This window comes from Pelophylax lessonae (genome assembly GCF_965119305.1).
Source record: "Pelophylax lessonae genome assembly, chromosome: 3".
In the NCBI taxonomy this organism is placed as follows: domain Eukaryota; kingdom Metazoa; phylum Chordata; class Amphibia; order Anura; family Ranidae; genus Pelophylax; species Pelophylax lessonae.
This window is the reverse complement of record NC_138770.1, coordinates 335336913-335359165: the sequence shown is the minus strand read 5'-3', so window position 1 is coordinate 335359165 and position 22253 is coordinate 335336913. Positions and strand designations below refer to the sequence as shown.

Here is a 22253-nt window from a genome sequence, read left to right as displayed (position 1 = left end):
AGCCCAGTCATTGCCTAAAGTCTATGACACGCTACAGGAGTTCAATAAGATTTCATATTCCAAAATTAATCAAAACAAATCGCAACTATTAGGGATCCACATCCCACCGAAACTAAAACTATCTCTCAGCTCAAAGTACCCATCTCTGTGGGCCCGAGGCAAATTACAGTACCTAGGCATACACATCACGTCCCCCCTTCTCTAACCTCTACAAAGCAAGCTACATCCCACTATTAGTCTCCATGGCTAGGGAACTAGACCATTTTAAAAAGCACTACCTCTTAGTTGGGGAGTCTTGCAGCATTTAAAATACTTCTCTCAAAAATATTGTTTCTCTTATGTCCTCCGACAGTCGCCGCCTCTTCATATTCGTCACATATGGGTATTAGACTTTGCTCCGAAGGAGTAGCTAGGCAACAGAATATGTTAACATTAAAGCTTTTAACATATCCCACCCTCAAGGGGTGGTCCCCTCAGTCAATACCCTCCTACTTCCTGCAACCATATCTCAGTTTCAATGTCTAGCTTGTCAGGAGTGGCTGGCTCTCTCTGTGCTGGGGCTTTGTGCCCCAGACTCTTTCTTCTTTTTTGATTTTTTTGTTTGAGTTTTTTCTCTCTACCTTTACTTAGCTGTTCTTTTTGTCAGCGTTAGTTCTTTGGATGAAGAGGATCATGCGGGCTGGGTCTCGGGCTGATCCCCCTGGTCGCAGGTCGTGGGTCAGTGGCTTCCCAGCCTGCCATCGAGCGTTCAGCCAGGTAACGCTCCTGGCACAGTGAACGACCCATCCCTGTTTGGTGCAGGGATGATTGGTGAGGTGGCTACCTCACTGGACGCTGTGCGGTTTCTTAACCCCCATTCTGTGCGTCTTGTATGCGACTCTCCCTGCCTCATGTGCAGCGGCTTGTTCGCCTGTGCGGGTCCCCCACGCCATTGTGAGGTGAGTGTATCTATGTGGGGACCTGTCTGTCTGGGGGGGTGTCAGTCTGGGACTGTGTAACCTGCCTCTGTTCACACTGTTTGTCTCCCTATCACTCGGCTGCATGCTGTGGGCTGCAAGGGGGGGGGGGGGAGCTGTGTGACACTGTGTGTGTCAGCCTTGTCAGTGTGAGAAGCTGTGTGCTGTGGGGCATGGTTTGGGCACTATACAGCGATCGCTGCGGCGATCTGACATGTTTTTTATACATGGATGACATGTGTGCTTTACTGTACTGTGGAGCGGCGGTTTCGGCGCCAAACGGCGCCATTTTGCCTACACTCGCTCCGGCCGCATGTTCTACATGCATGGCGGCCATTTTCTTGTAGCCTCCCATAGGCTTTAATGGAGCGCCCTGGCAGCATCACTTCCTCTTCTCCAGGAACACCGATCGAGGCAGCGGCGAGGGTCTCCTCAGGTTATATCCTTCTTATCCATTGCCTGTGTCAGTTTTATTGTCCCTGTGGGGGTCTCATTGTGCTTGTGTGTGGTGCGGTGGGCTGCGCTCGCCGCGCTTGTTAAAGGGGCAGTTAACCCTTTATGATCCGGCATTTGTAATAGGGGCAATGGATTCTCAGGAGGGCAAATTTCCTACCGCCTTGGTGGAAAGCCAGGGGACCGCTGTTTCCCCCCCAGGGGGGGATTTAGCCACTGTTGTGGCTGGCCTTGCTGCTCAGGTGCAGATGCTGGTGGCTGCTCAATCTACTAAAAGACCCAGAGTTTCTCTTTCCTCTGATTCTGAGGGTGAAGGTGATGGGGCTGTTATGGCGGGGGCCTCCTTATCGGGGTCCCGCTCCTCCCTGGATCTAGTGGGGTCCGAGGTGGAGGCTGAAGTTGAAGGGGTTGATTCTCCCCCTGGCTCGCCTGAAGAGCTTGCAATCATGGATGAATTGATTGCTTCCATAAAACAAACGCTGCGTTTGCAGGATGAAGTGTGTCCCCCCGCTGCCTTGGCGGCTTATGGGACGCAGAGAAAACGCAGGACGCCGCAGGTTTTTCCCTCCAATGATGATTTTCAGCGCGCTGTTAGGGAACAATGGCGCAATCTGCGCAAACCTTTTGCTGTACCAAGTAGGTTCAGGCTGCGTTATCCTTTCTCGCCTTCCACTGATGAAAGGTGGTGTGTGCCACCCCCAGTGGATCACGCAATTGCGGTTTTAAACAAATCCACTGCGATTCCTGCAGAGGACTCCCCTGTGTTCCGTGATGCCACGGATAGAAGATTGGAGTCTCTTGCCCGTCATACTTATTCTGTTACGGGTTCTATGCTTAAGGCTCTGTTTGCCTCTCTCATGGCGGCCCAGGCGGTCGCAAGTTGGACGCAGATGCTTAGGCGCGTCCTAGTGGCCGATTCGGCCTCGCCGGCGACCCTGGATATGGTGGATCAAATCCACCAGGGTGTCATGTATCTGTGTGATGCGGACTTGGACCTAGTCCCGTTGGCTGCACGTGTGCACAGCGTGGCGGTGTTGTCTCGCCGCCTGGTTTGGTTGAAATGTTGGTCGGTGGACCAATCTTCACGTAAGACCTTAGCCAATCTGCCTTATGATGGGTCTCGCCTTTTTGGGGAGTCCTTGGATGTGTTGATTAAGGGGATCACCGGAGGTAAGAGCACTCTCTTGCCCCATTTCCCCAAGGCTAAGGGGGCTTCTGGGAAGAAGCATGCTAATTTTCGGCCCCCTCAGGGGTCCTTTCGTGCCTTTCGGTCGCACTACAAGGGCAAACCGTTCAAAGGTCAAGGCTCTCAGAAGAAGCCCTGGTCTGGTAAACAGAAGTCCGGTCAATCCGGATCCGCAGCCCATAACAGTGCGGCCTGAAGGGGCGCCCTCACCCAGTTTTGGGGTGGGGGGACGCTTGCTCGGTTTTCTTCAGCCCTGGTTGGCCCGCGTGCGGGACAGATGGGTTCAGGAGATCGTTCGATCTGGTTACAAGATCGAGTTTCTCTCTCGGCCGGAGAGCAAATTTTTTCCCTCAAATCTTCAACTGTCTCCAGAGCGTTTACGGGACCTGCACCTGGCGGTGCGGGACCTGAGGGCTCAGGGAGTGGTAGTTCCGGTGCCTCATCGGGACAGATTTCGGGGGTTTTATTCCAATCTGTTCACCGTGCCCAGAAAGGAGGGCAAGGTTCGTCCAATTCTGGACTTGAAGGCTCTGAACCGCTCTGTGCGGGTTCGCAAGTTCCGCATGGAATCCCTGCGGTCGGTGGTGGCTGCCCTGGTTCAGGGGGAATTCATGGCCTCCATCGATTTGAAGGATGCGTATCTTCACATCCCCATTTTCGAGGGTCACCAGAGGTACCTTCGATTTGCCATTGCGGAGGATCACTACCAGTTCGTGGTGTTGCCTTTTGGCCTCGCCTCGGCTCCGCGGGTCTTCACCAAGGTGCTTGCACCGGTTCTGGCATTATTGAGGGCCCAGGGCATTTCTGTCCTGGGGTATCTGGACGACATTCTGGTTCAGTCTGCGACCAGCCAGGGTCTGGAGATGGACCTGTCTGTCACGATGCAAACTCTGCAGGAGTTTGGTTGGACGATAAATTTTCCAAAGTCGACACTGAGTCCGTCGGTTCGTCTTCCCTACCTGGGAATGATCCTGGACTCGATTCAGGCGAAGGTCTTCCTGCCGGGAGACAAACTCAGAACTCTTCAGGAGGAAGTCAGGTCCCTCAGGGACGTTCCACAATCGTCTCTGCGGACGTGCATGAGATGTCTGGGATTGATGGTCTCGGCCTTCGAGGCGATTCCCTTCGCCCAGTTTCACACGCGGGGTCTCCAAGCGGAGATCCTGTACAGGTGGGACGGGCGACCTCAATCTCTGGATCTTCAAATCTCGTTGGGCCATCGCACCAGAAGAGACCTTCTGTGGTGGCTCCAGTCCCCGATGGTGTCGGGGGGCAAGTCTTTTAGTCCTGTCTCGTGGACGGTAATCACCACGGATGCCAGCCTGTCGGGCTGGGGTGGTGTTCTGGGCGTTCTGTCCGCCCAGGGAACTTGGTCGGAGGAGGAGTCCTCCCTTCCGATCAACATTCTGGAATTGCGTGCAATAAATCTGTCTTCATCGTTGGACGGACCGGCTGCAGGGCTGTCCGGTTCGGGTGCAGACGGACAATGCCACGGCGGTGGCCTACATCAACCACCAAGGGGGCACCAGGAGTGCCCGAGCGGCTCGGGAAGTGGCCGACATTCTGTCCTGGGCCGAGACTCATGTCCCGGCGATAACGGCGGTTCACATTCCGGGGGTGGAGAACTGACAGGCGGACTATCTGAGTCGCCAGACCCTGGATCAGGGGGAATGGTCTCTCCACCCGGCTGTATTCCAGATGTTGTGCACGAAGTGGGGTCTTCCAGATGTGGACCTGTTCGCGTCTCGTCTCAACAACAAGGTGAGAAGGTTCGTGGCAAGGGCTCGCGACCCTCGGGCAGACGCGTCGGACGCGTTAGTGGCCCCGTGGCATCAGTACAAGCTGATGTACGCGTTTCCACCGATTCAGTTGCTGTCCAGGTTCCTTCGCAGGTTACACTCGGAACGCAGCACGGTGATTCTTGTGGCGCCGGATTGGTCACGCCGGTCCTGGTACGCAGACCTTGTGAATCTGGCGGTCGACGCCCCGTGGCGTCTGCCTCTTCGAGACGATCTCCTGTCTCAAGGGCCGATATACCATCCTGCTTTACAGTCACTGGCTTTGATGGCCTGGCTGTTGAGACCGAGGTCCTGAAGGAGAGGGGTCTCTCCCCTGAGGTCGTTCATACCTTGATCAACGCGAGGAAGTCTTCCTCGGGGAAGGTTTACTACCGTACTTGGAAGGCCTATTTTGCCTGGTGTGAGTCCAGGGGGTTTTCACCCCGCACGTACTCGGTTTCCCGTGTGCTGTCTTTCCTTCAAACAGGTGTCGATCAGCGTTTGGCGCTGGCTACGATAAAGGGTCAGGTGTCTGCGCTGGCCGTTCTGTTTCAACGTCCCGTGGCTTCCAACTCCTTGGTTGGCACTTTTGTTCAGGGTGTGCGGCATCTGGTTCCTCCTAGGAGGGATCCTCTGCCCCCTTGGGACTTGAATCTCGTTCTATCTGTGTTACAACGTGCTCCTTTTGAACAGATCAGGGAGATCTCGTTGTCTATGCTGTCCAAAAAGGTCGCCTTTTTGGTTGCGATCACTTCGGCTCGCAGAGTGTCGGAGCTGGCGGCTTTGTCCTGCAAGTCTCCGTATCTGGTTATTCACTTGGATAAGGTGGTCTTGCGACCTAATCCTTTTCTTCCGAAGCGAGTTTCGGAATTCCATCTAAATGGGGATATTGTCTTGCCTTCGCTGTGCGCGAAGCCTAAACACCCGAAAGAGGTGAGACTACATTCTTTGGATGTTGTTAGGGCGATAAGGGTTTACCTTAAATCGACTGAGTCTTTTCGAAAGTCGGATTCCTTGTTTGTTCTTCCTGAGGGTCCTCGGAAGGGCATGGCGGCGTCGGCCTCTACCATCGCCAAATGGATCAGGCAGACCATTGAACAGGCATATGCTTTACAGGGGAAGGTTCCCCCTGTGCCTGTGAAGGCGCACTCTACTAGATCTCTGAGTACGTCTTGGGCCTGTCGTCATGGGGCTTCTGTAGCCCAGGTGTGTAAGGCGGCGACCTGGTCGACCGTGCACACTTTCACAAAATTCTACAAGGTAGATGTTCAGGCATCGGCGGATGCTTCCTTTGGCTGCAAGGTTCTTAGTGCGGCAGTTCCCTAGGGTCCCTTGTTGGGACCTCTGGCTGTTGGGATAGGTTTTTTATCCCCTGGTTCTTTGTTTTTTTCCTGGGTTGTTGCTCCTGTTGAGCAATTTTTTTCCTGTTGCCCAGCTGGTTTTCTTCCTTTGGTAAGGTTCCTTTCTTTGATGCGGAGACTGCGTTGCCTTACGGCGCGGATGCGTTTCCCACCCCTCATGTTTGCACTGCTTTGGGAAGTCCCCATTGTGACGAATATGAAGAGGCGGCGACTGTCGGAGGACGTAAGAGAAAATGGAATTTTTGTAAAATCTTTCCTGTAAAATTCCTTTCTCTGAGTCCTCCGACAGTCGCCGCCCCCGCCCCTCTTTTGGGGTTTGGTTGTATACTCTACTGCTATTCCACTGAAACTGAGATATGGTTGCAGGAAGTAGGAGGGTATTGACTGAGGGGAACACCCCTTGAGGGTGGGATATGTTAAAGCTTTATTGTTAACATATTCTGTTGCCTAGCTACTCCTTCGGAGCAAAGTCTAATACCCCATTGTGACGAATATGAAGAGGCGGCGACTGTCGGAGGACTCAGGAATTTTACAGGTAAGATTTTCCAAAAATTCCATTTTCTCTTACGTCCTCTGACAGTCGCCGCCACTTCATAATCTTCACTAATGGGGTAATTGACCTTTGCTCCGCAGGAGTAGCTAGGCAACAAGATTTGTTAATATCAAAGCTTTTAGCATATCCCACCCCTAAAACTTTGCCTTCTGCATTGCTCGGAACGGCTTCAGGGCCGTCCGGTTCGGGTTCAGACGGACAATGCCACAGCGGTGGCCTACATCAACCATCAAGGGGGCACCAGGAGTGCCTGTGCTGCTCGGGAAGTAAACGACATTCTGTCGTGGGCCGAGACGCACGTCCCAGCGATAACTGCTGTGCACATTCCCTGGGTGGAGAACTGGCAGGCGGACTATCTGAGTCGCCAGACCCTGGACCAGGGAGAATGGTCCCTTCACCCGGATGTCTTCCAGATGTTGTGCGCGAAGTGGGGTCTTCCGGACGTGGACCTGTTTGCGTCTCGTCTGAACAACAAGGTGGAAAGGTTCGTGGCAAGGACGCGCGATCCTCGGGCAGACGCGTTAGTGGCGCCCTGGCATCAGTATCGTCTGATGTATGCCTTTCCACCGATTCAGACCTCGGAACCGCACGCGGTGATTCTGGTGGCACTGGACTGGCCTCGCCGTTCTTGGTACGCAGACCTCGTGAATTTGGCAGTCGACGTTCCGTGGCGCCTGCCGCTTCGGGAAGACCTTCTGTCTCAAGGGCCGATATTCCATCCTGCTTTACAGTCGCTGGCTTTAACGGCCTGGCTGTTGAAAGCCAGGTCCTGAAGGATAGGGGTCTCTCCCCTGAGGTCATTCCCACTTTGATCAAGGCTAGAAAAGCCTCTTCGGGAAAAATTTACTACCGTACTTGGAAAGCGTACTTTGCCTGGTGTGAGTCCAGGGGGTATTCCCCTCGCTCATACTCTGTGTCGAGTGTTGGCTTTACCCCAAACTGGAGTGGACCAGCGTTTGGCGCTGGCCACAATTAAGGGTCAGATTTCTGCGCTGGCCGTTCTTTTTCAACGCCCTGTGGCGTCTAATTCCTTGGTTAGCACCTTTGTTCAGGGGGTGCGACATTTGGCCCCTCCTAGGAGGGATCCTTTGCCTCCATGGGACTTGAACTTGGTTCTGTCCGTGTTACAACAGGCTCCCTTTGAAAAGATCAGGGAGATCTCGCTGTCTCTGTTGTCCAAGAAGGTTGCCTTTTTGGTGGCGATCACTTCGGCTCGCAGGGTGTCGGAGCTGGCAGCTTTGTCCTGCAGCTCTCCCTATTTGGTGATTCACTTGGATAAGGTGGTCTTGCGACCTAACCCTTCCTTTCTTCCGAAGAGGATTTCGGAATTTCACCTGAATGAGGACATTGTCTTGCCTTCGCTTTGCGCAAAGCCTAAGCATCCGAAGGAGGTGGCTTTGCATGCCTTGGATGTTGTTCGGGCGATCAGGGTTTACCTGTCATCGACTAAGTCTATTCGCAAGTCGGATTCCCTATTCGTCCTTCCAGAGGGACCTCGGAAGGGCATGGCGGCGTCGCCTGCTACCATCGCCAAATGGATCAGGCAGACGATTGTGCAAGCCTATGCTTTGAGGGGGAAGGTTCCTCCTTTCCCTGTGAAGGCGCACTCCTACCAGATCTCGGAGTACGTCTTGGGCCTATCGTCATCAGGCTTCTGTGGCCCAGGTGTGTAAGGCGGCTACTTGGTCGTCCGTTCACACCTTCTCCAAATTTTACAAAGTGGATGTTCAGGCATCGGCAGATGCTTCCTTTGGCCGTAAAGTTCTTAGTGCGGCAGTGCCTTAGGGTCCCTTGTTTGGGCCCTTGGCTGTTGGGGTGTTTTTACCCCTGGGTTACTTGTTCTTCCTGGGTTGTTGCTCCTGTTGAGCACGTTTTTCCTGTTGCCAGGTTGGTTCTCTTACCTTGGTAAGGTCCTTTCTCTGATGTGGGTACTGCGTTGCTTTAGGCGCGGCTGCGTTTTTTCCCACCCCTCATGTCTACACTGCTCTGGGATGTCCCCATTAGTGAAGATTATGAAGTGGCGGCGACTGTCGGACGTAAGAGAAAACTGAATTTTTGTAAAATCTTACCGTAAAATTCCTTTCTCTGAGTCCTCCGACAGTCGCCGCCCCCGCCCCTCTTTTGGGGTTTGCTTATGTACTCTACTGCTATGCTACTGAAACTGAGTTGAGAATGCAGGAAGCAGGGAGGTATTGACTGAGGGGACCACCCCCTAGGGGTGGGATATGCTAAAAGCTTTGATATTAACAAATCTTGTTGCCTAGCTACTCCTGCGGAGCAAAGGTCAATTACCCCATTAGTGAAGATTATGAAGTGGCGGCGACTGTCGGAGGACTCAGAGAAAGGAATTTTACGGTAAGATTTTACAAAAATTCCGTTATTTTATAACTCTCTACCAATTTACGATTCACAACTCTTACTGTCAGTCTATTCAAAGTCTGCTCTCTAAGTTCCTATGGCAGCAAAAACGAGCAAGAAGCTCTCTCAAAACTTTGGCTAAACATAGAAGCATGGGAGGTATGAGGGTCCCAATTTTTAAAGACTACCACATGACCACAATGTTGGAACTGAAGTCATGGATATCTCCCACACCTTTTTCACTTTGGAGCCAAACAGAACAAACCTTTATCAATTCGGGAGACCTTAAGTCTCTACTAATCTCCCCAATAGAGGGCCTAGACCTATCAATCAGCAACCCTATAATTGTTACCTCTCTAAAAGCATGGTTGTATTATTACCAACATTGTTGCAAAACCACTGGTGAGGTCCTAATACCTATACCAAAATGCGTTTTCTCACATACTAGTCGACAGCTCCTTTTGAACACTGGAAGGAAAAGGGGATTGATAGAAAATGGGAAACTAATGAAATTCTCCACTTTTAATATCCGCTAAACATATCTCTCCAAAAGACTTTCTTTTTATATGCAAAATTATACACATTTGTAAACAAATCTACTGTCTACTTATGGTCCTTCTGGATAGCAAACCCACCTAGGAAACGAGGTATGACCCCCCCCCCCCCCTCCTATATAGTTTTGTACGATCAAAAACTACCTTTCTTATAATGTCTCAACTTAAATGGGAGGAAGACCTGAATACTTCATTCACAGATACGCAATGGATCAGTGCCATCAGAATAAACTATTCATGCACTAAATGCATAAACCATTGGGAACCAGTGCAGAAAATCCATCTAAGATAGTATCGAACCCCTTACAAAATATCAAAATTCTCTACTAATACAGAACTCCTGCTGGAGGGGTTGTGGCCAGGTAGGAACCTTGAAACATGCTTTGGTCCTCCCTGGATGGAGGGGTTTTCAGCACTCCATCTTTAGACTCATTTCTGCAGATACAGGTATAGCATGGAGGGCAGGAGCTGAACAAGCTTTAACCACTTGCCTACCGTGCACTTAAACCCCCTTTCCATCCAGACCAATTTTTAGCTTTCAGTGCTCTCACGCTTTGAATGACAATTGCGCGGTCATGCTACACTGTACCCATATGAAATTTTTATCTTTTTTTCACACAAATAGAGCTTTCTTTTGGTGGTATTTGATCATCTCTGGGTTTTTTATTTCTTACAAAAAAAAAGACAGAAAATTAAAAAAAAAAAAAAAAAGTTTTTCTTATTTTCTGCGAGTAAATTTTGAAAATAATTTTTTTTTCTCCTTCACTGATGTGCGCTGATGAGGCGGCACTGATGGGTAGCACCATCAGTGCCCACACTCAGTGCCCATAGTGCTGCCAGTCAGTGCTCATCAGTGCCTAGATGAGCAGACGCTGATGGGCACTGACTGGCAGCACAATGGGCACTGATTGTGGGCACTGATGGTGGGCACATTTTATTTTATTTACCTCCTGTTGTAATCAAGGCACTGGTGATCAGTGCCCTGATTACATTCCTCTGTGTCCCCGAACGGCTGATCATCTCTGCTCCTTCCTCACACGCAGCCTCTGTGTGAGGAAGGAGAGCTGGCGATGAGAGATGATCTCATATGTTTACATATGAGATCCTCGCTCATTGCATGGGCCGATCACCTGGTAAATGGCCGCTGTGATTGGCCATTTACCACGATCTGTGATTGGCTGTGTCCAAGGGACATGGCCGACACAGATTTTCCCCGATGCGCACTCGTGGGAGCGTGCGTGGAGCCTGTCTCTGGGAGGCCGTTTAAAGACGGCCTCCCGGAAATTCGAGTCCGCGCTATAGCAGTCTTTCGGCTATAGCGCGGATCGGAAGTAGTTAAGCATTGATATGGGGGAAATTCACCCACGTATGAAATATATTTCCATTGCCATCCTCTCAGTAGCAACCAACTTGATCGCAAAACAACTGAAAATCTCCCTTGATTCCAAGCTTGAAAGAAGTCAAAAATCGAGTGGATGAGATGCATGGCTTTGAGCGGACAATGGCATCTTGTAAAGGTACCCAAAGCCAATTTTACGATAGATGGTTACTTTGGCAAAATATAGAGTTAAACCCCAAAAGTAGCTTGGTCTCCCATGCACATTATTCTAACCCTATCCGAGAAATGAACATATTGCATTTATCTATCTCTTATAAGTTGGGACTTTGAAAATCACTGTCGCTTATTGTATTCTGATTCATTCGTTCTTTGTTTCTACTTTTTTTGAAATCGCCTTGTGTTTGAAAACTGCTATGACTTGCTGTAACGTTATTGTTCTAATTACGCATGTACCGTTATTTGTTTCCCTTTACCTTGCGAGGATGTATTTCCTTACTTTTGAACCTAAACAATTTTTAAATTGTATGCAATCAGGCAGGCTCTTGCACTACATAGTTGAAGGTAAATCTAAAGGAAATTGAACAAGAAAATTGTATAATGCGTCGCCAGCTTTTCATATGCCTAGTGAAGTGATTGGCCTGAGGTGATACAGAGATTAAATCAATCCTCCTACATAAGCTGTATCTGTCTATCTGCAGTCAACTCTTGTCTACATCTGTTCAAAGCGTTGAATAATAAAGTTTTTTCTGAGGGTGCAGAAAATGGGGGCAGAGAGCCCCATAACCCGACACCTTCTTTCTTTTTCTTTTTTTTTTTGGGTTTTAGATTTTAGCATGCTGATAGCAGAGGAACGAAACAGCAGACAGAAATTACACTTGGGGGTTTATTTACTAAAGGCAAATAGTCTGTGCACCAAAAGTGCAGTTGCTCTAGATCTGAGGGGACCATGCAAGGAAAATAAAGAACACAATTTTTGCTTGCATAATTGGATGATAGAAATCAGCAGAGCTTCCCCTCAGATCTAGAGCAAGTGCACTTGTGGTGCACAGTATATTTGCCTTTTTAGTAAATCCATGTCTTTGCTCTTAATTGATACAAGTACACACTATAGAGGGATATGCTTTGTTCATATTTCATGTCTGAGGTTTACAATGACTTTAAAGCTTACTTCTTGTAGCAGGTCTGTACCTCCATATGGACCTGAGGCAGGGGGGAACATTGCAAGAGCCTGCACATTGCATCCAAGACACACTGATTGCTGGTGCGATGCACTGCAGGCTTCATTGCGAAAATTTGTTAATGTTCATTGATCAATAAATCACTGTTGCTGCAAAAGGTGCACTAAGCCTTTGATTTGAAAAATTAGGTGATTTCCTAAACTAAGGATCCAGAATGATTTGTCTGTGCCAGCCCTCCTTCAGAGTAAGTCCTCATTCACATGCGCTTATGTAATCGTACAAATTTACGAGGGCTTGGTTTTCTCACATGGGGTTGCACAGGGGTTTCTTGCATCCTCGTGCAGGCAGCTCATTGATGTCTATTGGGATGCAGCTGCTTCTCCCAATTTGACAACGATGGGGGTGTGTGTCCCCAAATGCAGACTGTGTTCCCTTTGGGGAGATTTCCCCTTGCCTTGTGTCTAGGTGACAGAGCAGTAAATGAGTAATATGGTCATTCTCAGGGATAATTCCATCTTCGACAAATATTAGAACAGGTGTTTTCGTTGTCCTGTTTTGGTAGCCACTTAAAAATGTTGGATTCACCTTCACATTCTGTCCCAATGACAAAATAGGAGGGTGAATCTTCCCCAGTGGGGCCAGAAAAGATTAAACCTAATGTTTGTCTTAGCCCTTCACCACTCTGTCCACAAACGTTTAAATCCACTTTGCCTGGATTCCCTCTTCAGGATCATTGGGAGTTGGAAGAGCTTAATTATGTCTGTTCACATTTTTGGTTATTCCTTCACTCACTGAGACTACAGTATGCAACATGAACATTGTTTTAACTCTCCACTTCTGTTTGTGTGTGATAAATAAGTGTTCTTTTTCCAGGTCTCAGACCAGGTAATGTGAGTTCCAGCCGCAGAACTTTCTCCCAGCCACGGGAAATAGGCCACACAAATACAGAACCAATTACTTGTCCTGTGATGCATTGTAACAGGAAATTTGACAACCGGCAACTACTGTTTGGTCATCTAAAAAGGTAGGTTTAATCATCCCCCCCCTTTTTTTTTTTTTTTTTTGTTTTGTTTTGTTTTTGCCAAAATATCTATGTATTGTATATGGTTGTTGTTTGAATCAAAATCCCATCCAGGGCATACCATAGACAAGCTTTCTGTCTCTTTATGTCTAAATCTAGGTTATTTGACAGCTTTTGTTTATTTTTTGGTCTATTATTTCTTAAACCCAGTGCATCCAGTAGGTCATTGAATATGATCTCTTGCAGTGCTATCTTTTAGTTATTTTATCTTTAGTTATGTCTAGTGTAACAGTAATGAACCCTCAGGATTTTTACAAGATCACTGATGGCTTACATTTTATATAATGATATATACTGTATTTTCTCAGACTGTCAGATAAGTGCAGATGTTTGACACTGCAAGTGGACTAATGGTCTCCTCCATTCTGCAAGCTAGTAGGGAGCTGGAGCTGTCACTTCCTTTGCACTTATGTTTAATTTTTGGTTGTGCACGCATTATTAAATTTCCAGTCTGCCTGACAAAAAAGTGAAGTTATGTAAGGTACATGCAGGGCGTTCCATATGAGAGGTGAGTCGGGAGGATGTTGAGAGGAGACATTGCTGGAACTGGCAGCAGAGGAGCAATAAGACAATATGTGGGTAAGACGTTCTTAAGGGGCCAGCTCCCAATTCTCCAGGAGGAATACTTTACAACAGGACTGGCAACTGAACTAGGTGGTGATGACTAAACAAGAGCAAACAGGAGGAAAATCTGATGACTGAAAAAAAAAAAAGGAAATAATGGCCTCAGAAAGGGGCTAATGGTTGAATGGGAAGTGTGGGGGAACAGCTAAACAAGGGAGAGTAGCTGATGATGGGGAAAAAGAGGGTGCGAGTGAAGACTGAAAAGGGGATGTTTTCCTACTGCATATAGGTCATGGCGCCTATGTATTAACTGTCCAATCGTGATGTGGTTTGAAATAAAAATTTCAGGAGACAAATTTCTTTGACCTAGGTAGATGCATTTTTATCCTTTTTGGCACTCATTTCTGTTGCCAGTTACTGTTTTTATAGTTTTGTGTACTTTTTTTTTTTTTTTAGGTTTGATCACTCCCCTTGTGATCCAACTATTTCTCTTCATGGAGTGTGTGATAGCTCATATGTTTGCCTTGTGTGTCAGGAACGTTTTGTGACCACCAAAGAATACACTACTCATTTGGCTACAAAGGTAAGGGGGAAAAAAGATCACACAGGTGCACTTTAAGTTCATTCCTAGAAGTGCTTGTGTTCTCTTAATGGGGACCTGTGACCCTGCAGCATATAGCCTGTATGTTGGCAATGGGGGGTGGGGGTAAGGGAGTTGTGCACAGGGCCACTTTTTAGTATGCACATGCATATACTGTCAATTTGCTCAAGGAAGATTAAGGCTTTGTTACTCTGGTAGATCTAACTGGTTAAAGTTTAGCAGAAACAATGATTTAAGCTTAACCGCAGGTTTCTTGTGACTTTAAATAGTTAATTTGAACCAAGCTTGTCCAAATAATTTGCTTCCCCTATGAGCAGTGCACAAACTGTATGTAGCATCAACTTCCTGTCCCTTAGAATAGAACAAAGAATCCCCAGCACTTTACAAATTAGAAGAGATGATGGGAAAAGTGGATTTTAAAGTGGCCACCTTAACAAGAGCAACAAATATCACAACTGTACTAATGTAAAAATGAATAAAAACAGTTCAATTTATTAATACATCAAATGTCTAAAAAAAACATGTAAATATTCAATGGGGTAGAGACATTATAATAGATATATATATATATATATATATATATATATATATATATATATATATATATATATATATATATATATATATATATATATATATATATATATATATATATATATATGATCATCCCAGATAGGGGAATGTGTAAAAAAAAAAAAATACATATGAATCTGGATCAACTCATTACACTTGAATCTAGGGCTTCTTCAGGATCCACATATCTGATGGTAAGCAAGCTCACATCTAGATAAACAGAAGGTGTAATCCAACATCTGCACCTCAAAAGAGATATCGAAACTGGAACAAATATAGAGAGATATATATATATATATATATATATATATATATACTATCCATAAATGTGCAAAAATCTTTTAAAATTCAGAAGCCAGTGACCAGTGAGAGACCACCAGCCCTCAAGTAAAGATGACCTAGGGCGATAAGCCCACAACATAGTAAAGTGAAGGCAATCCAGAGGGCTGCTGATCACAGGACGCTCCAATATTATAATCCACGATTCACCACGTATAGGTCTGGTTCAAGAGTCCTAAACGCCAAAAAAAAAAAAAAAAGGGAGCCAAACCTAGATGCATATAAACCACAAAAAGGAAGGAACACTCTAGCGTGGCGAAGTCCACACATATCAGCCTCATCCACCAACTTCCTGTCCCTCTCCCAAAATAAATTTTGAGTTGGGCTAAGAGCTGCTCAGCCATTTACAGAAATCCTTGTATTTCATAATTAATGCAATGCTTCCTGTAATTGGATGAGGTGAAGATTGTGCTCACCGCTCCGCCTAGGCCAATCAAAGGAAGGCCTATGTTCACTCGTAAAACAAAAGGCTTCCTGCAAATGGCTGAGCAGCACTCAGGCCAACTTGATTTTGTTCCGGAAATGGAACTGCAAATGACTGCCCTGTTAATATATTTCAGTGTTGTATGTAGCTAATACTACACTAATACTAATTTTCAGAGCTTCCAGCGAGTGCCCCTGTTAGTGAAGCAAGTAGTATGTTTGAACCAGCTTGGTGCAAACAAACTAAGGGCACAAGAAACCTGCCGCTAGGCTTTAAAGTGACAATGTGGGATGGATCTTCCATCCCATACCACGAAGTTATTGGGATTTTCAAAAATGTAATTAACAAGTCAGAGTTAGGGTGCTACAATTCCTAGGGTCTTTGTCTGAAACCATTGTCACTCACAGGAGGGTCTAGGGACCCGAAGAATAAACTTATGTTAAGCGAAATTTTAAAGATTAATGATTTCTTAGAGACCCTGTTGCCAAACCATTTATTTTAACAACATTCTCGTAGAAATTTGGTCATTTAATGTGTTCTAGGCATGTTATTTAACCACTTAAGCCCCGGAGGATTTTCCTGCTATACGACCAGGGGGTATTTTGCGATTCGGCACTGCGTGACTTTAACGGACAATTGCGCGGTCGTGCGACGCTGTACCTAAACAAATTTGACTTCCTTTTTTTCCCACAAACAGAGCTTTCTTTTGGTGGTATTTGATCACCCGTGCGATTTTTACTTTTTGCGCTATAAACAAAAAAAGAGCGTACATTTTTCAAAAATAACAATATTTTTCACATTTTTTTTTATATGAAATTCCCCCCAAAAAAAATGTAAAAATCAAAATTTAACGTTTTCGGCCAATTTGTTTTATGCTACCCATGTTTGGTAAAAAAAATCGCAAAAAGCGTATTTTGATTGGTTTGCGCAAAAGTTATTGCGTTTACTAACAAAGGGAAAGATTTTTTGTCATTTTTTGTTGTTTTTTTTTTTTAACGTGTAATGGCGGCGATCTGCGATTTTTTTTTTTTTTTTTTTTTTTTTTTTTTTGCGGTACTGCGACATTGCGGCGGACAGATCGGACCCTTGACTGACATTTTTGACACTTTTGGGGTTACCAGTGACATTTCTACAGTAATCAGTGCTATACATATGCACTGTTACTGTAAAAATACACTGGTAGTGAAGGGGTTAACTTTATTTGGGAGGGAGGGGCTGTGTGTATCCCTAGGGGCGTGCTTTCTACTGTGATTGGCTGTGGCTTGAGCTGTAAGGACACTGATCAACGGATCTACATACTAGATCCGTGTGATCAGTGTCTTTACAGCGAGGAGAATGACAGATGGCTTGTTTTACACAAGCTGCCTGACATTCTCCCTCTCCCCCGCCGATCGCCGAGTGACCGGCGGACATCGGGTCCGCTGGTCACACGCGCGGGGGGGGTCCGTGCGCTCCCTAGACCCTCACAGGCTAGCGACGTAGTACTATGTCGCTCTGCCTGTGAGGGGCTGACTGCCGCAGTAAATAGTTGTGCGGCGGTCGGCAAGCAGTTAAGAGAACTTTATCCCCGGTCTATACACCAATTTGAGCTTCGTTAAATATAGGCTCTGGTTGTTAGCAGTTTTCTATTCACACTTTTTTAAAAACAAGATTAGTTGCCATGTACTGTATTTATATACTGTATATTTATAAATTTATTGGCACTTTTATCACTTTGGTCAGACCTGTGTAAGTGTTTGTAGGTTCAGTTGCAGTTACTCTCTCTCACTTAGGGCTCATTTGGGCCCTTTTTACAATGACATTTAAAGCAGGAGTTTGGGGTGCGCTTTTAACTCTCCTCAAACTCCTAGTAATCCTTGCATTTGATAATATGGACAGCAAACGCCTATTTTCATATTATCTGAAAATAAAGCGTTTGCGGTATGTCGCATTGCTACGTTTAATAAACTAAAATTAATGTGGAGTTTGGAAGGAGTTGAAGCGTCTCCACTCCTTCCATCAAGTCTATATTAACATACTATAAATGCACTGACGTGTTTGCAGCGAGTTTGCAATGCGTTTGTGGCTCGTTGGCCTTTGGGTGCAACAGCCAAGAGAAAACCTAGGCATCTGGGGTGTGTTAACGCGTTTCAGATGCACATAGGGAGTTTGGGGAACATTTTTAACTTTCCTTTAACGTGTGTTAAACGTAACGCAAACTCAGCAAACCACTCGCATTAATGCTATAAGCACGTTTGCTACACTTCTGTATTTTGAGTAAGTGTAAGCAAGACCTGAGGCTCGATTCATACCTATGCATGTCGCTTCTCAGCATTTCTGTAGTGCTTTTTGCTGTGCTTTCCAATTCTTTTTTTTTTTTTTCTGTGATTTGTGTTTCCAAAAAGAAAAAAATTTGTTGGGCAGATTTAATAATGCAAAATAGCGGAAAAAACAGAATTTCTCTTACGTTCTCCGACAGTCGCCGCTTCCTTTAAGTCATCACTATTGGGTATTGTCCACCTATCCGTAGGAATAGCTAGGCATATAGACTTAGTCAAAAGGCATTAGCATATACACACCCACGGGGGCTGTCCCATCTGGTCAATACCCCCCCTGCATCACCACTCCCAACTCAGTTTTAGTTTGCCTAGCATCAGGAATAGTCAGGCTACCTTGTGCTGGGGCTTCAGTCTCAGCCTTCCTAAATCTTTATTTGATTTTCTTTTTAAATGTCAGTTTTTTTTTCTCTCACTTTACTAGCTGTTTATTTTGTCAGCTTTAGTGTTTATTCTTCGGATGAAGATGGATCATGCGGTGCTGGGATTCGGACTGGCCGCCCTGGTTCTCCAGGGCACAGAGGGTCAGATGGACCCCCAGCCCGCCATCGAGCGTTCAGCTATGGTTCGCCCTGGCATTAAGAATGACCCATCCCTGTTCGCTGCAGGGATGCAGCCGTGAGGTGGCTACCTCACAGGACTTGTCTGCGGTACTGCAGCATCATGTCCCTGGCTCACGGCACTCCCTGTCAGATGAGAACAGAATTTTATCCGTGCATGGGGGCTCCCCACGCCATCGGGTACAGGTAAGTACTTTTCTGTGTGGGGCCTCTGTCTGGGGTGGCAGTCTGTGTTGCTGTGTGTCCCCATGTCTGTGCCTGTGTGACTCCCTGTGCGATCCCTGCGGGGTTCGCTGTGTGCAGATCTGTATGTTTGCCGGGGGTCCCTGTGTCACCTTAGGTGCATGTTTGGGGGTACAGACTGGTGTGTTGTGCGGCGACCGCTGCGGGGGTGAAATCGCGCGGTCCGCCATGTTTTTTACTATGCACAAGTGTATAGCCCCTCTGGGGCGAGTATACAGCTCATTTTGGCGACATCCGCCGCCATTTTGTGGGCGGTGAAACGATCGGTTCGACCCCCTGTCGGCTGCCATCTTGGCGAAGCCTCCTATTCATCCCTATGGGGCAGCCATTTTCCCTGGGGTCTGGCTTATGGCCAGCCCCCTCCAGCAGCATTTCCTTTTCCTCTCAGACAGCACAGACACAGGTAGAAACGATCTGCAGGCTCTGCAGTTTATCTCTGTCTTCTTCTGCATACTGCTTCTGGCTCAGTTTTCTTTCTCCTTTTGGGGGTCTTCATAGCTGTGACAGTAGCGGTGGGCTGCGCACTCCGCAGCGCTATTTAAGGGGACAGTACCCTACTTTTTTGCACTGTATTTTTTTATTATCTTGAGCCATGGATTCTCAGGAAAGCAAGTTTCCTCCAGCTTTAGTGGGGGGCCCCAGTTCTCCTGTGGCCCCGCTGCGACCTGATCTGGCTGCTGTGGTTGCGACTTTAGTGGCAAATATGGAAATGCTGATGTCTGAACGGGCTGCGAGAAAACTGCTAAGGCTGTCTCTCTCTTCTGATTCAGATGGGGATATGGATGCTGCTGCGAGCGTGCCCTTTTCAGGGTCCCGCTCATCCTTGGACCCCCGGGGTCTGAGGGGGAGGCTGAGGTGGAGGGTGTTGATACATCCTCCCCAGGGTCACCCGAAGAACGGGCGACCATGGATGAGTTAATTGTTTCTGTTAAAGAAACCTTGCATTTAGAGGATGAGCCCTGTCCTCTGGGCGTTGTGTCCTCATTTTGGACGCACAGGACCCGCAAGTCTGCGCAGGTTTTTCCCTGCCCAGCGGAATTCCATTACACTGTTAATGAACTGTGGCGCACGTTAAAACGTCCATTCCTGGTACCTAGTCGGTTCAAATTGCTTTATCCTTTTGCGCCGGCTACGGAATCACGATGGTGTGTGCCTCCACAGGTAGATCACACTGTGGCTGTGCTGAACAAGGCTACCTTGGTTCCTACTGAGGATACCCCGGTTTTCCGGGATCCCACGGACCGGCGGTTGGAGTCTCTAGCCCGCCATTCATATACGGTGGCGGGTTCGTTGCTCAAACCCGTTTTCGCTTCCGTTATGGTGGCTCAGGCGGTGGCTGATTGGATTAAGGTGCTGAGAAGCAACCTAGTGTCCGATGACGTGCCGCCTGCACGACTGGAAATGGTGGACCAGATCCATCAAGGAGTCATGTATCTGTGTGATGCAGCCTTAAATGAGGCCCCCTTGGTGGCTCGCCTCTCTAGTGTCGCGGTACTTAACCGGCGACTGATATGGCTGAAGAGCTGGTCGGCCGACCAGTCCTCGCGGAAAACTGTTGCTGATTTTCCCTATGCTGGCTCTCACCTTTTTGGCGAGGCGTTGGATACCCTGGTGAAAGGTGTCACGGGGGATAAGAGCACTATGCTACCCCAGAACCCGAAGAACAAGTCTTTCCGTGGCAAGCGGGGTTCTGCGCCTAAATCAAGTCAGGGGTCCTTTCGTGCCTTTCGGAACCAATCCAAGGGCAAGCCCTTCAAGGCACAGGGCAACCAGAATAAACCCTGGGCGGGTAAGCAGAAGAACGGCAATGCCGGTTCGGCGGGACACTCCGCCTCTGCCTGAAGGGGTGCCCTCGCCCATTTCTGGGGTGGGGGGACGTTTGCGCGGTTTTCTCCAACCTTGGCTGCTCCGGATCTCGGACAGGTGGGTCCAGGAAATCGTTCGATCAGGTTACAAGATCAAATTTCTTTCCAGGCCGGCGGACAGATTCTTTCCCTCCAATCTCCAGCTGCTTCCGGGGCGTCTGCAGGACTTGCATCAAGCGGTGCAGGACATGCTTGCCCAGGGGGTAATTGTCCCGGTGCCTCATCGGGACAGGTTTCGGGGGTTTTATTCAAATCTGTTTACTGTGCCCAGGAAGGAGGGCAAAGTGCGTCCTATTCTGGACCTGAAAGCGCTGAACCGCTTCGTGCGTGTTCGGAAGTTTCGAATGGAGTCTCTCTGTTCGGTTGTGGCCTCCTTGAGTCCAGGAGAATTCCTGGCTTCGATAGATCTGAAGGATGCGTACCCCCCATTTTCAAGGGTCATCAGCGGTACCTTCGGTTCGCTATCGCAGACGACCACTACCAGTTTGTGGCGTTACCGTTCGGTCTCGCTTCGGCACCCAGGGTATTTACCAAGGTGTTGGCACCGGTCCTGGGCCTGCTGCGGGCCCAGGGCATTGCGGTCCTGGGGTACCTGGACAATCTGCTTCTGAGATCGCGTGCCAGTCAGGACCTTGTGCGCGATCTGTCCATCACGGTTCAGACGCTCCAGGAGTTCGGGTGGACCATCAACGTTCAAAAATCAGCGTTGTCTCCGTCGCTTCGCCTTCCCTATCTGGGAATGGTTCTGGACTCTGCTCAGGCAAAGGTATTCTTGCCGGAGGACAAGCTCCGGACTTTGCCGGACTAAATCCGGTCCCTCAGGGACAATCCGTCCTAGTCACTCAGGACCTGCATGCCGGGCCTGGGTTTGATGGTGTTGGCCTTCGAAGCGATTCCCTTTGCCCAGTTCCACACATGGGCTCTCCAGATGGAGATCCTGGTCAGGTGGGACAGACTTCCTCGGTCCTTGGATCTGGAGGTCTCCTTGAGTCGCCGGACCAGATTGGCTCTTCTGTGGTGGATCCAGTCCCCGTCGGTGGCGGAAGGCAAGTCCTTCCGCCCGTTGATGTGGACAGTGGTTACCACGGATGCCAGCCTGTCGGGCTACAGTGGAGTCCTGGGCACCCTGTCTGCCCAGGGCACTTGGTCGGAGGAGGAATCCTCCCTCCCGATAAATGTGCTGGAAATACGAGCGATAAAACTCTGTCTCTTCCAGTGTTCGGACCGTCTCCAGGGCCTGCCTGTTCGCGTACAGACAGACAATGCTACCGCGGTGGCTTACATCAACCACCAGGGGGGCACCAGGAGTGCTCGAGCAGCCCGGGAGGTGACTGACATCCTGTCTTGGGCCGAGACTCATGTCCCGGCGATTTCGGCAGTTCACATTCCAGGTGTGGAGAATTGGCAGGCAGCCTATCTGAGCCGCCAGACCCTGGACCAGGGGGAATGGTCCCTACACCCGGAGGTCTTTCAGATGCTGTGTGCGAAGTGGGGATCCCCAGACGTGGATCTGTTCGCATCCCGGCTAAACCGAAAGGTGGAAAGGTTCGTGGCAAGAACGCGCGACCCGTTGGCGGACGCCTCGGATGCGTTGGCCCCTTGGCATCAGTATCGTCTGATGTACGCCTTTCCTCCGATTCAGTTACTATCCCGGTTCCTTCGCAGATTGGTCTCGGAACCGCACATGGTGATTCTGGTGGCGCCGGACTGGCCTCGTCGGTCTTGGTACGCCGACGTTGTTCACCTGGCAGTGGCGCCTCCGTGGCATCTGCCTCTGCGGGAAGATCTCCTGTCTCAGGGTCCGATCTTTCATCCTGCTTTACAGTCGCTGGCTTTAACGGCCTGGCTGTTGAGACCCAGGTCTTGAAGGACAAGGGTCTGTCTTCTGAGGTTATCCCTACCCTGATCAAGGCTAGGAAATCTTCCTCTGGTAAGATCTATTACCGTACCTGGAAAGCCTACTTCACCTGGT

The 22253-nt window shown here is 48.4% G+C and overlaps 1 protein-coding gene across 2 annotated transcripts in view; it reads left to right on the top strand.

Moving 5' to 3' along the window:
* ZNF451 (zinc finger protein 451) overlaps window positions 1–22253 on the top strand; it is a 219688-nt gene that overhangs the window by 28040 nt on the left and 169395 nt on the right. For both annotated transcript variants that reach the window (XM_082249986.1, XM_082249985.1), the window contains 2 exons: window positions 12590–12740; window positions 13818–13944. In XM_082249986.1, the coding sequence (XP_082106112.1) occupies window positions 12590–12740; window positions 13818–13944 (278 nt within the window). The remainder of the gene's footprint in view (window positions 1–12589; window positions 12741–13817; window positions 13945–22253) is intronic.